At 38.3% G+C, this 13,903-nt stretch overlaps 1 protein-coding gene across 2 annotated transcripts in view; it reads right to left on the bottom strand.

Moving 5' to 3' along the window:
• Positions 1–13,903, bottom strand: part of si:dkey-22o22.2 — a 368,709-nt gene that overhangs the window by 33,402 nt on the left and 321,404 nt on the right. For both annotated transcript variants that reach the window (XM_073926494.1, XM_001921088.9), the window contains 4 exons: positions 10,849–11,132; positions 8,828–10,445; positions 6,014–6,107; positions 1,305–1,489 (listed from right to left, as the gene is read on the bottom strand). In XM_073926494.1, coding sequence (XP_073782595.1) covers positions 1,305–1,489; positions 6,014–6,107; positions 8,828–10,445; positions 10,849–11,132 — 2,181 coding nt within the window. The remainder of the gene's footprint in view (positions 1–1,304; positions 1,490–6,013; positions 6,108–8,827; positions 10,446–10,848; positions 11,133–13,903) is intronic.

The following is a 13,903-nucleotide window of genomic DNA, read 5'->3' on the forward strand; positions in this document are numbered from 1 at the left end:
TAACCCTTTAAGCAATATTATTTTTTTGATTGTCTACAGAATAATCATTATACAACGACTTGCCAAATTAACCTAGTTAAGCTTTTAAAAGTCACTTTTAGCTGAATACTAGTATCTTTAATAATATCTAGTAAAATATTATGTACTGCCATCATGGCAAAGATAAAATAAATCAGTTATCAGAAATTAGTTATTAAAACTATTATGTAGTTATTATTAAATTATGCAGGGGTTAATAATTCAGGAGGAATAATAGTTCTGACTTTAACTCTAGTTTTACTTTCAAATAGTTTTTTAGACCTCTTCACATGTGAAAAAAGCAAGAGCACTTACAAGTTGTGTATTGAATTATTCATTATACTCTATTATAAATATGATTTTGCAGTACATTGTGACAAAATCTGCTTTTACACAAACTTTCGAGGTTAAACTATATTATTTGCTTTTTCTAACATTATATGATGGCACAGTTGCATGTATTTATTATGTTTTTGGGTTTCAGCTGGTTTTAGCTTGGTTTCAATTTATGAGCTTGAAAATAGTTCTGGAGCTCATTGTAAGCTTGGATAGTTTTATCAATCTAGTTTGTGTTTCTAAAATCAAAGCATGCATACAGAGTTATACATTTGTTTAACCCTTGTGTATTGTTTAAACTTACTACCCTTTCGTTATGTTAGAGGCTGTTCCTGCCCCATTGACTAACATTATTTATAACCCAACAGCACACAAGGGCTAACACAAATTGAATGAATAAATTAATTAATTTAATCAATGAGAATGCAGTTTTTCATGATGCACTGTAAAATGATTTTATTACTGTATATATAAAAGTTTTTTGAAATATATTCATCATTCATTTTCTTTTGGCTTAGTCCCTTTATTCATCAGGGAAGCACCCAGAGAAACTCCACACAGAAATGGCAACTGATCCAGCTGGGACTTGAACTAGCAAGTTTTTTTTGCTGTGAGGCTACAGTGCTAACCACTGAGCCACCATGTCGCACCTTGAAGTATATTTTACAAGACTATTGTATGATAATTTAACTCTAATTTTAACTAAAATGTTACCTTAAAATTGAATTCATATTGTTACTTGGTTAACATTTTGTTTTCAATCTACCTGCAATTGCTAGGTAAATTTATTGAAACAAATGTATTAAAAATAGTGCATGGACATTTAAAACAATATTAACAGATAATAAATAACAGAAAACAAACACAGAGTAATTAGTATACACTATAGATAAAGAAAAATGCAGAGTGTGACTGTTTTAAGATTTCAGTGTTTGTGAAACGGCACTCACTGGCCAGTCGGATGGAGGCAGCGTTCCTCAGAGCCTCTTCTTGCAGCTCCATCACCGTGACCTCAGCCGACGAGGTGACGTCAGGCCAGCTCTTATCAGCCACCCTCACCTGCAGACTGTACAATCCAGCGGCAGTTCCCTCTCGGACACTCAGCTGACCATTGTTCTGGTTCAGAATGAACTGCCTGTGAAGACAAGAATTAACTTAAGACTCAACTAGTGAAGTGACAGTTTTACCATTTACCACATTTAAATATTTATAACAACAAGAGCTTAAAGGACAATTCATAATTTAGGAGGGGTTCTCATTCACTGGGAGAAACTGCATCTGTCTACATTGTTACAAATATCTATTATTTAACACACATTGCATTTAGTGATTCACAAGTGTTTTCCATTTACAATATATACACTTTTTCGCTGATGATTTTTGCCAATTTAGCACTTTAAAACATTTTATTATACACTAAATAATATACAGTGAAATTGTTAGCCCTCCAGTGAAAATTGTAATTTATTTAAAATATTTCCTTAAAATAGTTTTAATAACTAATTTCTAATAACTTTCAATTCAGATAAAAGCCCGATTTAAAGAAGTAACTACGTGAAGTGGTCAAGTCAATCAAAAATAAATAAAAAAAAGAAAGGAAAGAAAATGTTTTTTATTCCAGCCAGAAGACAAAATATTATGAGAAATACTTTGATAATGTCCTTGCTCTGTTTGACATCACTCGGGTAACAATTAAAAAAGAATAAAAAATTCACAAGGGAGCTATTCATTTGTCTTCAACTGTATTTATAAGTAAATACATAAAATTAGAGAAAAACTATTGACGGTTAATATTCTGTACACTATTTTACATTTACATAATTTCTAACTACAAAAAATGTTGATAATATCCACTTTGTTAAACTTAAAGAAAAAAACCATCCAAGGCTGTCAGAGCAGAAATCAAGCATAATGTATAATCAAGCATAATGTAAATAAGCATAAATAAACAGAATAAAAATTATGAAGAACTGTTAATTAACAGACTTTTTTAAATGAACTGTTTCTCTAGTGCATTAAAACAACAAAGTTTTGTGAGAAGGGACCATGAACTTCTCAGTTTGACAGATGAAAGTTAATTCAACCAGATCTGGAACAACACAACAGAATTTCCGATTTTTGCTTGAACTATCCCTTTAAATTTAGACAAACCAGAGTGTAAGTAACTGTACAGTAACTAGAGATTCATTCCAAAGGTTCATTCCTGGATCATCACACATGAGAGAGCAGCAATGATGCCGTAAGATGACTCAAGATGTATTATTAATGGCGGTGTGTATATCAGTGAAAGCACTTATGTCAGCTCCTGTCTCCGTGCCCAGATGTGATGACCATGACAGGGACACTTCTGCAGCTCTGGATAAGAGATTCCAGGAACAGCTGGCCTGCACCAATCTCTCGCTCTCTCTGTATGGATAAGCTCTTTCTCTGTCTAGGTCACAGTTGTGTTATGGCTGCTCTGTATTTGGAACAGTGGTGAATGAAGTAGACAAATCAAGCACACCCTGGTAAGAGCACAAAGTCTTCTTTTTTCAATTATACTTAAAACAAAGTACAAAAATGCTTGAGTTTTTCCTGCATTTGAGTATTTAAGGAAAAATATCTCACTGATGAATGATTATTTAATTTCCAGGAAAATGTTTAGTTTTATTAACAAAACTTGTTACAGTACACTGATCATACTCATAGTTCAGTGAAAATAGCAAAATGCTCAATCTAGAGTCTAATATTTTGTGTCATCAGTCATGAGTAGAGATCTGCACAGGACTAATATTTTAGTCCAGCTCCTGCAAGGTTTTATTCCGCACCCAACTGCTCCTGCTGTATATTCAGCCTTTGTTCACCCGCTACCCAACCCACCACTTTTTCTACTTAACCCGCCAGTTCCTGCTAAATTTAGATCTGGTTTACAAAATCTTAATTAGGTAAGAGAGAGATAACAGGTAAAAGTGTGGGGTTGTACAAGGATTGTAGGCTATATGTAAGTTTTGTTTGCCTCTTTGGGTTAAGACATGAGTGCCACCTTAAAACTTGGGTTCCAGTCTTGTGTAAAACTGAGGTAAAACTGTTGGTAAAGTCTGCTCTGAGGACTGTTATGCAGATGATGCAGGCACAGACTGTGTGAAAAAAAAAGCATGTGCAGGAAGCACTGGTCCATGTGTTCATCATGCCCAACAGTTGTGAGCAGTGGCTGTACTGGTGCTCAATAAGACTGCGAAATTCACAGATGTGCTCTTCCGAAAAAAGCTTCGGGACCCGGGAGCGCTATATTGTTAGACCGCCCGCTCCTGTTCAAATTACACCAGAATAACAGACCTCTATTTTACATTTAAATGTACTCCCACGTCGCAAGAAATCTGACCTCTAGTGACAAGCACTCACAATCTCCCCTTTTGTGACTTATTTTAAAAAAGTGTGAACATTTTGAAGGATTATTTACTGGAGATTCACTTTGACCAAATCATTTGAATAAGTTGTTAACTGAACATTTGAATAAACTTGAATAATTTCTGCTGATTTGTTGCCTTGAGAACAGATGTAAACAGAGCTGTCCAATTTTATCAGTTTATTGTCACAAGTTAACTGATAAGATCAGTCTTGTTTAAAAATCAAACACCGCTTCACATCTCTAAGTAGTTAATGATTTTTCAAGTTTAAAACAACTTTTTACTCCACTACTTTCATGAAATGAAAAAAAGAAGAAAGTACAATATTTTGGGTAAAAATATAATGAAGTAACCAAATAAAATAAAAATACTGAAATAATAATAATAATAATAATAATAATATTAATGATACTAATAATAATAATAATTATTATTATTAGATTTATATACACTAAAGTACAGTAGGGAAGTTTATACCTACTGTCCACAGCTGACTTTCACATTGACATTGACATTTTGATACAACCCAGACTCATTCTGAAAATGTACCACTATATACATTTCTGGAGAGCTCCAAATACGTCCCAGGAGGTGTTTTTTTTTTTTGCAGTTTTTTTTGCAAATACACCAGAGTCTGCTGCGTATGCTTTTTCAGATTTCAAACTTCAAACGCAAGTGCCATTTGCGCCTGCTGTTCTCGTGTAAATCCACCAGAGGACCGATCGACTGACCCACCCACCCCTTTTCCTAAACCCAACTGACAATTTTCAAAAGCAATCCAGAAAAAGAAAAGCCCTTGCCTGATTTTTTTACCAAATTTTACCACATTCTCTTCGTTTTCTACTTGATTATTAATTTTTTGGCTTCTGTTTTTGATTTACCTGCTTTCTGGAACCATTCTCCGCTGGACTCTTTGTTGTGGCGAGCTAACTGGACAAACTGGTAACAGCGAGAAAGCTATCCATATGGAGATAAGCGATCAGCTGGTAAGAGCAAAACGAACGCTGTCATACCACCCCGTAGCGTTCGTTTTAAAAGCTATACTCTGGCTTTTATACCCTAAAAGTGTGCAAAGTGTGTATATTCTGACACAATATTGTTGTTTTTCTGTTTTACTTAAAAAAAAAACAGAAAATGAAAGTATATATATATATATATAAATAACATTCCTCTGGCTACAGGGGACGTTTTCAGAATGAGTCTTTGTTGCCTAAATGAATCATTTCTGTTTATTTGCTGTCTCGAGAACAGATAAAAATATTAAATAGACATACTGATATAATACTACTACAAATAAATACTAAACTACAGTAGTACCGTAAACATACCTACTACTGTCCACAACTGATTTTCACAAAAGTTTAAAGCAGAAAAACATCAGTTGTATTGTTGAAATCAACTGTTTGACTTTTGATATTAACTGCAAATACAGACTAGTGTGAGAGACAAGCTTATGATGTCTTGTAGGGTGTGCAAGAGGACAAGGACAAAAATGACATGCCAATTAGAGCAACGCTGCTTTATGTCTCCTAATATGGCGTTTGCACTGAAGCCACTGTAAGCTTGGCCCTGTAACTCCAGACATTGTGCAGCAAGGTCGCTAAACTCACAGTAGTCGCAGCTCAAATTAAATTCAATCATGTTCATATAACAGGAATAGAGTTCCACCTCAATGGTAACCTTCAGCGCCGGTGCCAAATTAGCTACTTAACTGTCAAGTAAGCAAATGAAAAACTGCTTGGATCGAAGCTATGCTCTCAGTGCCAAGAGATGTGTCACACAAGCTAGCATCAAACTGCTAATGTATTAATGTGTTAATTATCCAAATTAATGAGAGCGGATCCTGCATAACACACCGTCGGGCACAGCTTTAGATGGAACTTGAAATAGAGTGTGATTGAACTCAAGACTAAACTGATTGAGTTGGCACTGGTTGCTGGAGTGCTAGCATAATCGCTTTGCTTGAAGGTGCTAGCGCTGGCATGAGCCACAGAATCTGGTTTGGACAAAGACCATCACTTAGATGCAGCTCTTTAGAGAGCACCTCTAGCCAATGTAATCTTTCTTATGGGTTACTAGGTGAGAATTCATGTATCACTTCAGAGCAAATTTTGAAATTAAAAAGAAGAGTGACAGGCGAGATGTCAGTGAGCTAATATGCACGGTCTCATCCTTTATCTTCCCCTCGCTTTTGTTCTTTTTTTTCTTCCCTTGTAGGTGTCACTTGACACACAGCAGAGTTTGAATCAAACTTCAATAGAAGATCAAAGCACCTGGGGGGTTTGCCTTCGAACTTGTAAACCTTCTCGCTCCAGTCATCAAGGTCAGGGGATTGAACCTGTCCAAGTACCGTCGTGGGGAGTGTACCTGGGGAAAATACATAATGAGGTTAGAGAAAAGCTACCTCCATCCAGGCTGTGCGATACCTGGGGCGATGCGTGCCTGTGTGGGAGGGTGGAGGAGAGGTATCTTTAAGGAGATAAGCAAAAAGCAGAGCATCTCATTGGCACATATGGACCCACTTAAACAGCACAGTGGGGGGGATGCAATGCTATTAGCATGCAACATTGCCATTTCTCCAAAAGGCAAAACGAAATGCTGTAATCCTGTTAGTCATGAAATCAACATCCTTTAAAATGCCTCGTGTTTATGTGCTTCTTAAACCTGGGATTTAAGCAAATTGTTAGCATCATGCCATGTTTGAGCTACATGACAAATTCTTATTAGAAGGCTAATGCATGAGAGGGCTAATGCAAGAGGAAAATGCTAAAAATATATATTGAGAGTGGTTAAAGCTTTACAGGCTGTGTTTTGGACATGTAACATAGCAAAACTAATGTTTTACAATTACCATGAAACATCATGTAGATATCTTAAATTATTGTAAATATCACGCTGAACATATTGCAACACTTACAAATTGTGCCATGGTATTAAAATAACATAGTTATTAAACATTTACTGATATATAAGTTGAAGTACAATATCATGTTAAACAGTGTTCATTTTGTTGACGAAAAATTTTAATCATAATTTTTGTGACGAACAAGTTTCTACCAACGAAAACTAAATAAAAATTAAGTGATGATGACGACAACTATAATCAAAATATACTGACATTTTCGTTGACTAATGAAAACGAGACGAGAATGTGATTGAGGGATGTTCTTTGGAAATTATCCAATCAGAATCAATCTTAATGTGTGATGCATGATGTACACACACACACACACACACACACATTTGAAAAGTCATCGTTCGAAGGGGCCGTCTGTCTGATTAAACTAAATGAAATGGCAACAGCTGAGAAAAAATAAGATTTGTGTTTGTATTTAGACAAATAGACAATAACAAATATAAAGCGACATCAGCATGCCAGGGAATCATCCAGAATTCACGCAAAGGTAAACTCTAATCTATTTTATTCACCTGAGTGTGTGCTTTTGCTTAACTGAAACGGCATAGCCTCTCGCTGACCTATAGAATTGACTCCTCTAGATTGTACATTAAAAGATATTAAATCGGTAAGTCTTAAATTCATATGATCAGAGCATTCATTTTCACGAGTTTTTTCCTTGCGCATTTTATTTTAGCTGCTAATTTATTCAGCGTTGTGATTATTTATTATGTCTTTAGGGATTTAATGATACTGTAGTGCAAAAATCTGTTTATTGGGAGTCACTTGAAATTATGCCTTGAAATTAATCAAACTTTTTATTTTTACATATATTTTCACTTTGGAAATCCTCTATGTGGGTTAACACAGCTATGGAACGGAGTGCACATTTTACAAGATAACACGTTATCATTTGCCAGTAATATGCCAATACTCTAATATTTACTCAATGCTATAACGGAGCACCTACATGTACTGTAACAGCAACTGCAACAGTAAAGCTTGCTATTGTCTGACAGTGAAAAGTGGACTTTTTTAAGCCCTTTTAAAGATTTAATGGCTTGAAACTGTTCAACAGAAAACAACAACAGGTTAAAAAGACTAGTAGTTTACTACGTTAAAATAAAGGCTTTGCTAAATAATTCTGGATAAATAAGTCCTGGATTTTCAGATGGCTACTGTTCTTACATGTGTATTGATTGCAGACACAATTTTACATATTACTTATGATATACATAAACAATGCATATCTAATTTTTTGTCATTCATTCATTTTCTTTTCAGTTTAGTCCCTTTATTAATTTGGGGTTGCCACAGCGGAATGAACCGCCAACTTATCCAGCATGTGTTTTTATTCGCAGCGGATGCTCTTCCAGCTGCAACCGATCTCTAGGAAACATCCATACACACTCATTCAAACTCATACACTATGGACAATTTAGCCTACCTAATTTACCTATGCCGCATGTCTTTGGACTGTGGGGGAAACCAGAGCACTCGGAGGAAACCCACACAAACGCAGGGAGAACATGCAAACTCCACACAGAAATGTCAAGTGACCCAGCCGAGGCTCGAACCAGAGACCTTCTTGCTGTGAGGCGACAGTACTACCGACTGCACCACTGCGTCACTATTTTTTTGTCTTCAATGGAAAAGCTATATTAAGACTGTTTTATTTAATTTTAAGTTAGAACATTTTGTATGAATACATGTTTACAATATTTAATTAAATCACATTTTTTAGTCGACAAAAAAATCTTATGAAATTAAACTAAAACTTAGACTAAAACTAAAATGATTCAGAAGACTAAAATATGACTAAAACTAAAATAGAATATTAGTCAAAAGACCAAAGCTCAATCAAAATTTGCTGTCAAAATGAACACTGATGCTATTGCTAAATAAATATGATAACGTTTACAAAAAGTACAATGGTATAACCAAAGTATTTGATATATAAACTTTAGCGTTACCCTTGTATTTTGAAACTTTCAAGAACCTTGTAGTACCAAGTAAATATGCTAAATAAATTTGGTAACACTTATAATAATACCATGGAACCCTGGTGTTTTGAACATGTAATATCACAGTATTTTTAAACACCATAGAGTATTATGTGTGAGACATGTAAATACCAAAGTCAGTGCATTTTACCATAGTAGCAAGATTATGACATTGCTTTGGAACATACCTTGTATGTTGTATACTATGAACTCGCTGTGTCCAGGCGCATGAGGATGGTCATTTTTATCTCCAATTATGACGGTAAGTGTGCTGGTGGAGCTCATTGGAGGAGAGCCACTGTCAATCATTAGGATGGGGAGAAGATACTGTTTCTGCTGCTCCCGGTCAAAGCTGCGAAGAGCAGTAATCATTGCACTGCCGTTCCTCATATCAGTCAAGTTGAAATTGGTAACATCAGAGGTCAGCATCAGCAGACGGATAGAAAAAGGCCCTCCGTTGGATGATGTGTCTCGGTCAATTGCATGCAAAAGAGTAGATGTGTCATTCATGTGAATAACTTGTGGCGCAATAGTGTTCTCCCACACGATGGGCCGATATGGAGCCTCAAACTCTGGTCCATTGTCATTGACATCCTGTACAGTCACTAGCACAATGGCAGAGCCAGTCAAAGCAGGGCTCCCCATGTCTGTGGCCAGGATCATGAGCCTATGTTGGGCCACCTTCTCCCTGTCCAGAGAGTCAGCTACTACAACCCAACCACTCTTATCCACCAGGAACTGCTGAAAGGGGTCAGATTCTGGGGCAATACTGTATGTGAATCTCCCATTTTGACCAGAGTCCAGATCCATGGCTGTCACCTGTGCCACGATGGTGCCCACAGGAACATCTTCAAACATGGATCCTGCCTCGTAAAACTGTGGGAAAAAGACTGGAGTGTGATCATTGGAGTCTTCCACCTGAATGATGCAATAGGCCAGACTGAAGAAGTCAGCATCCTCCACTTTGACTGTCAAGTTGAACGTACGCTCATGTGGTTTCTCAAAGTCAATCTTTTTCTTCAGCCTCACTATACCACGGCGGTTCACTTTGTCAGTCTCTATGAAGAACTTGCGGTCTTCATCTCCACCAATGATGCTGAACGTCATTACTGAATTTTCACCTTCATCACCGTCTGTGGCAGCTACTACCATTACCTCACTGTTGATGTCCAAGTTTTCTGACATGGAGGCCATGTAGACCCTTTGAGTGAACACTGGAGGATGGTCATTCACATCGGAAATTACAATAGTGGCAGTTCCTGTTCCCGAAAGTCCTCCTCCGTCACGAGCTTCCACCACAACAAGATATCGATCCACCACTTCCCGATCTAAAGAACGCAGGACGGTATAGATGGTGCCAGTGGTTGGGTTGATGGAAAAAAGGTTGAGATTTATCTCATTGCGCACATTCTGCACAATCCTGTAGGTGAGGATGGCATTCTTGCCAGCTTTTGGATCATCTAGATCAGTGGCCCGCATTTCCATGATGGAGGTGTCGGCTGGTGAGTTCTCAGGCACATGACCCAAAAAGCAATTGTCTGTTGCACACAGGAAGACAGGAGCATTGTCATTGATATCCTGCACATCGACTAGAACATCAGCAAACCCGGTAAGACCTGCTCCATTCTCATCTGTGGCAAGTACGAGGAATTGCCAGGCCGAGCGAACTTCACGATCTAATCGTCGTTGGGCGAAGATCCTACCATTAATCTCATCTATGGTGAATTCGCTACCAGCTCCCTGCCCGTGTAGAGAATAGCGCACTGCACGCTGGTCCGCCTCCTGATCTGGATCTGTGGCTGAAACCTGCGAGAGGCACAGATGGGAAAAAACAGGCATGCATATTAGAATTCAACACACTAGTCACGGAACACATGAGGCAATTAAAAGTTAATAGACGCAGCAAAGAAATGCTGATGGTTCTCTCCGCCTCTTTTCCGGTATGTTTATTTGAAACCTTTGAAGTCTATTTTTACACTGACAAAACAATAGACAGCAATATTGAGACACACTAGAGTAGAATTAAAACCGTGGAAGGGTGTGCCAAAATATTGATTCAAATAGGCTTCCTCTTTTCTTTCTAAGCTTTAAACTACATGAGCACATTAATAAATATTGTACATCACTTCAGGAAATCCCAATATGAAACTGCAACAAGTTGCATCGACAACATTACTGCAATTGTTTGATGTCTGCTTTGACCTCTCACCTCTAGCACAAGAACTGGAAGCTCTGTAAGTTCCTCCATGACGCTGGCATGGTACTCAGTCTGAGTGAAAAGGGGTGCCTCATCATTCTGGTTGATGACATTAATGACGACCATTGTTTGGTTTTCCCACTTTCCATCCGACGCAACCAGCCGTAACTCGTAGCGCTGCACCTGCTCATAGTCTAGCCGCTGGGCAATGAATATCGTGCCAACCTCTGGCTCCACATCGAACGTGCCCATTGTGTTCCCAGAGGTAATCTGGTACCGCAGTTTGGCATTGGCACCTGTTTGGGGGGTTTGGGAAGTGTTAGCATACTAGGAAGTGTTAAGCTTGGCTGAGCTGGATGAAAAAGAGAATGTCAGCATTAATCTGTGCTCATTTGATGAGGATTACATAAAGGACAAGGCGGCTCTAATGCACACAGGCATGATATGATTGTGCTTAAATACGGAAATCAACATACATATGAACACAATACAGTATGTCACAAACAAACTGTGCATCATTTTCAACATAACACACAGATGATACTTGATCAAATCATAATTAAACGAATCCTATTTGACTTTTTAAATGTGATAGTTTTGATTTGAAATTGAAAATGTATCTTATTTTAATCAATCATTAAATTTTTCCCTCTTCTGCTGCTCTCCGGTTTGACCCCGACTTGATTTACCCACCATGGTACACTGTAGCGAGGACAAGGATTTAGTTTTGTGCCATCTCTGTTTACCAGTCCGGATCAGATTCTATGAGACAAACACCATCTGGGCGTGATGTGTGAGGATTTCATTAGAACGTGTCACGCTCATCCTGGCTACGGCCATCACGGATATGAAGTGTGATGTGCTGTGACACTTGCTGAGGGGAGCTCTAGTAATTTTGCCAAAAGCAAGCTTTCTTAATGACCAGCCAGGCCATATGGCGGCCCTCCCTACAGCGGCACCATGGGCCAACCAGGTTAAACCTAACTACTGTGATCTATAGGATGGTCACAGCCGATGAAAGACAGCTGAAAGTCTTGAAGACCTTGTGCTCAATCGGCTGTTGAAGAAAGTTCGGCATGTTTTACATATTCCATCTTGGAAATCAGTCTGGAGTTTAATGAACAGCTCAAAGAGGGCACTGCTAATCAGCTTTAGGAAACACTTAACAGGACCATAAAATTCCTCCTCTCCTTCAAATCAGCTACTAATTATTCCAATTCCCCATTTTCATCCCCAGCGTAATAAGAAATATTGCATTTTAATGGCGATCTCATTCATTGTGCCTTCCAAAGCAGGACGGGGACAGAGGGACATCAAGCTTCGATTTGCATTCCCCTTCATGACAGTCGTGAGATATTAGCTGTCGCTCGGCTCCGGACTGTCCATCCAGCCGTGGCAGGTCAAGTCACCCTTCTCACCTCCACAACGGTGCGGGCGCCTCATCGTTAATGAGCTATCAGACACCTGCACATCTCCATCCCGCTGCCCCTGTCTCCTTCACCGCAGCCTGCTTGTTGACACGGCTCCACGCCACAGCTAATTTGTCATGCATATGTAACAGGTGAAGCCGCACCACCGTGAGAGGCATTGCGCTCCCGCCTGTTTGTTTATGTTGACAGATGAGCCCAAGTCGCCATGCCCTGATGGAAATCAGACCGAGATCAGGTGGAAGAATGGTGTCACTGAGATGTGTGGAGGTGACAGCCTGGAATATTCTACAGGCGGAGGATGAGAAATGAGGGGGTGGGCAGACAGGCAGGCTGCCACGCTACATTGGACGGATAGGTGATTTGTCCAAGCCTGTCGTGTCCAGATTAACAGGGCCGACTCTATGGCTGTCGGAGTTCCAAAACTCACAAAATCAACACTAGCAGTCACTCAGAATATGCTAATTCAACTGACCACAGAGAGCTCGCTAGGCTAATTCAAAGCTGCTCATGCATTCACATGGCTTCTGCTGCTAAGGCGATGTTTTCAGGCAGATCATCTGAAGGATACGGGGCTCTCTAAAGACATAAATAAAACATTTACTAAACAGCCAAGTTTTATTCCTGAGGTCAAACAATGCATAGCATTAGGGTAAAGTACACTGTCAGCAATGCTCGCGCACATGCTAATTTTGCCATCTTGTATATTACATGGACAAAAATACACAGGCTGCTTTCTGTAAAATGGTGTAATGGTGATGGTTACATCATTGCAAAGTCTGTACACTACTGAAATAAACATGAACTCCCTGCAATTTCAGCTTGCCCTTGAGGGGTTCTGCATACTTTGGTAACAATACCAAAGTAAGCTGCTGTGTTGAGCGGTTAAGACAACAAAACTGCATGTTGTCCTCTCTTCGCCTGTCTGTGTTATCTTAAAAATGCAGTTTGTGGAAAATGTGAAATTCTGTTAACATTTGCTCATCCTCATGTTGTTGTGAACACAGACTTTTATAGTTAAAGTGACAGATTACACAACAATATATTCTGTCATCATACCTTCCAGTTAAAGGTCCCATTAATTAAAATAAAGTTTTTTAGATGTTGGTATTAGTACCGTTAGTTTTTAAGATAGCTATAAGAGTAGCGTGCTCCAAAATATAAAACTCGTATAAACATGGAAAGCTTATGCCTGAATGGATCAATGATTTTTTTCACATCATCTCATACTTCAGTTTCTCATCACATCTTGACCAATCAAATGCTTTCTAGTTACTGACATGCCCCGACCCCTTTCAATACAATTCTCAATAGCTTTCATTTGATGCGCTTAACCACTCTCACTGGCAGAGCAGTAATAAAACAAAACGATATTGTTTTTTTTTTAAGTGGAGAAGCAATGCTATGTACTTATTTTTTAGTTTGTATGTTTAGTTAAGATTACATCAAACATTGAATAAAAATGCACATTTCAGAGCACTTCACAATGTTGGTAACAAGTTGCCAATGACTTCCATAGTATTTTTTGCTAATATGAAAGTCTGTGGTTAAATGATCTGTCTGGTTACCAGACCTTTTTTGTGCTCAACAGAAGAAGTGAATTTATACAGGTTTGGAACTACTTTAAAGTGAGTAAATGT

This window comes from Danio rerio, chromosome 16 (assembly GCF_049306965.1).
Source record: "Danio rerio strain Tuebingen ecotype United States chromosome 16, GRCz12tu, whole genome shotgun sequence".
Taxonomy (NCBI): Eukaryota; Metazoa; Chordata; class Actinopteri; order Cypriniformes; family Danionidae; genus Danio; species Danio rerio.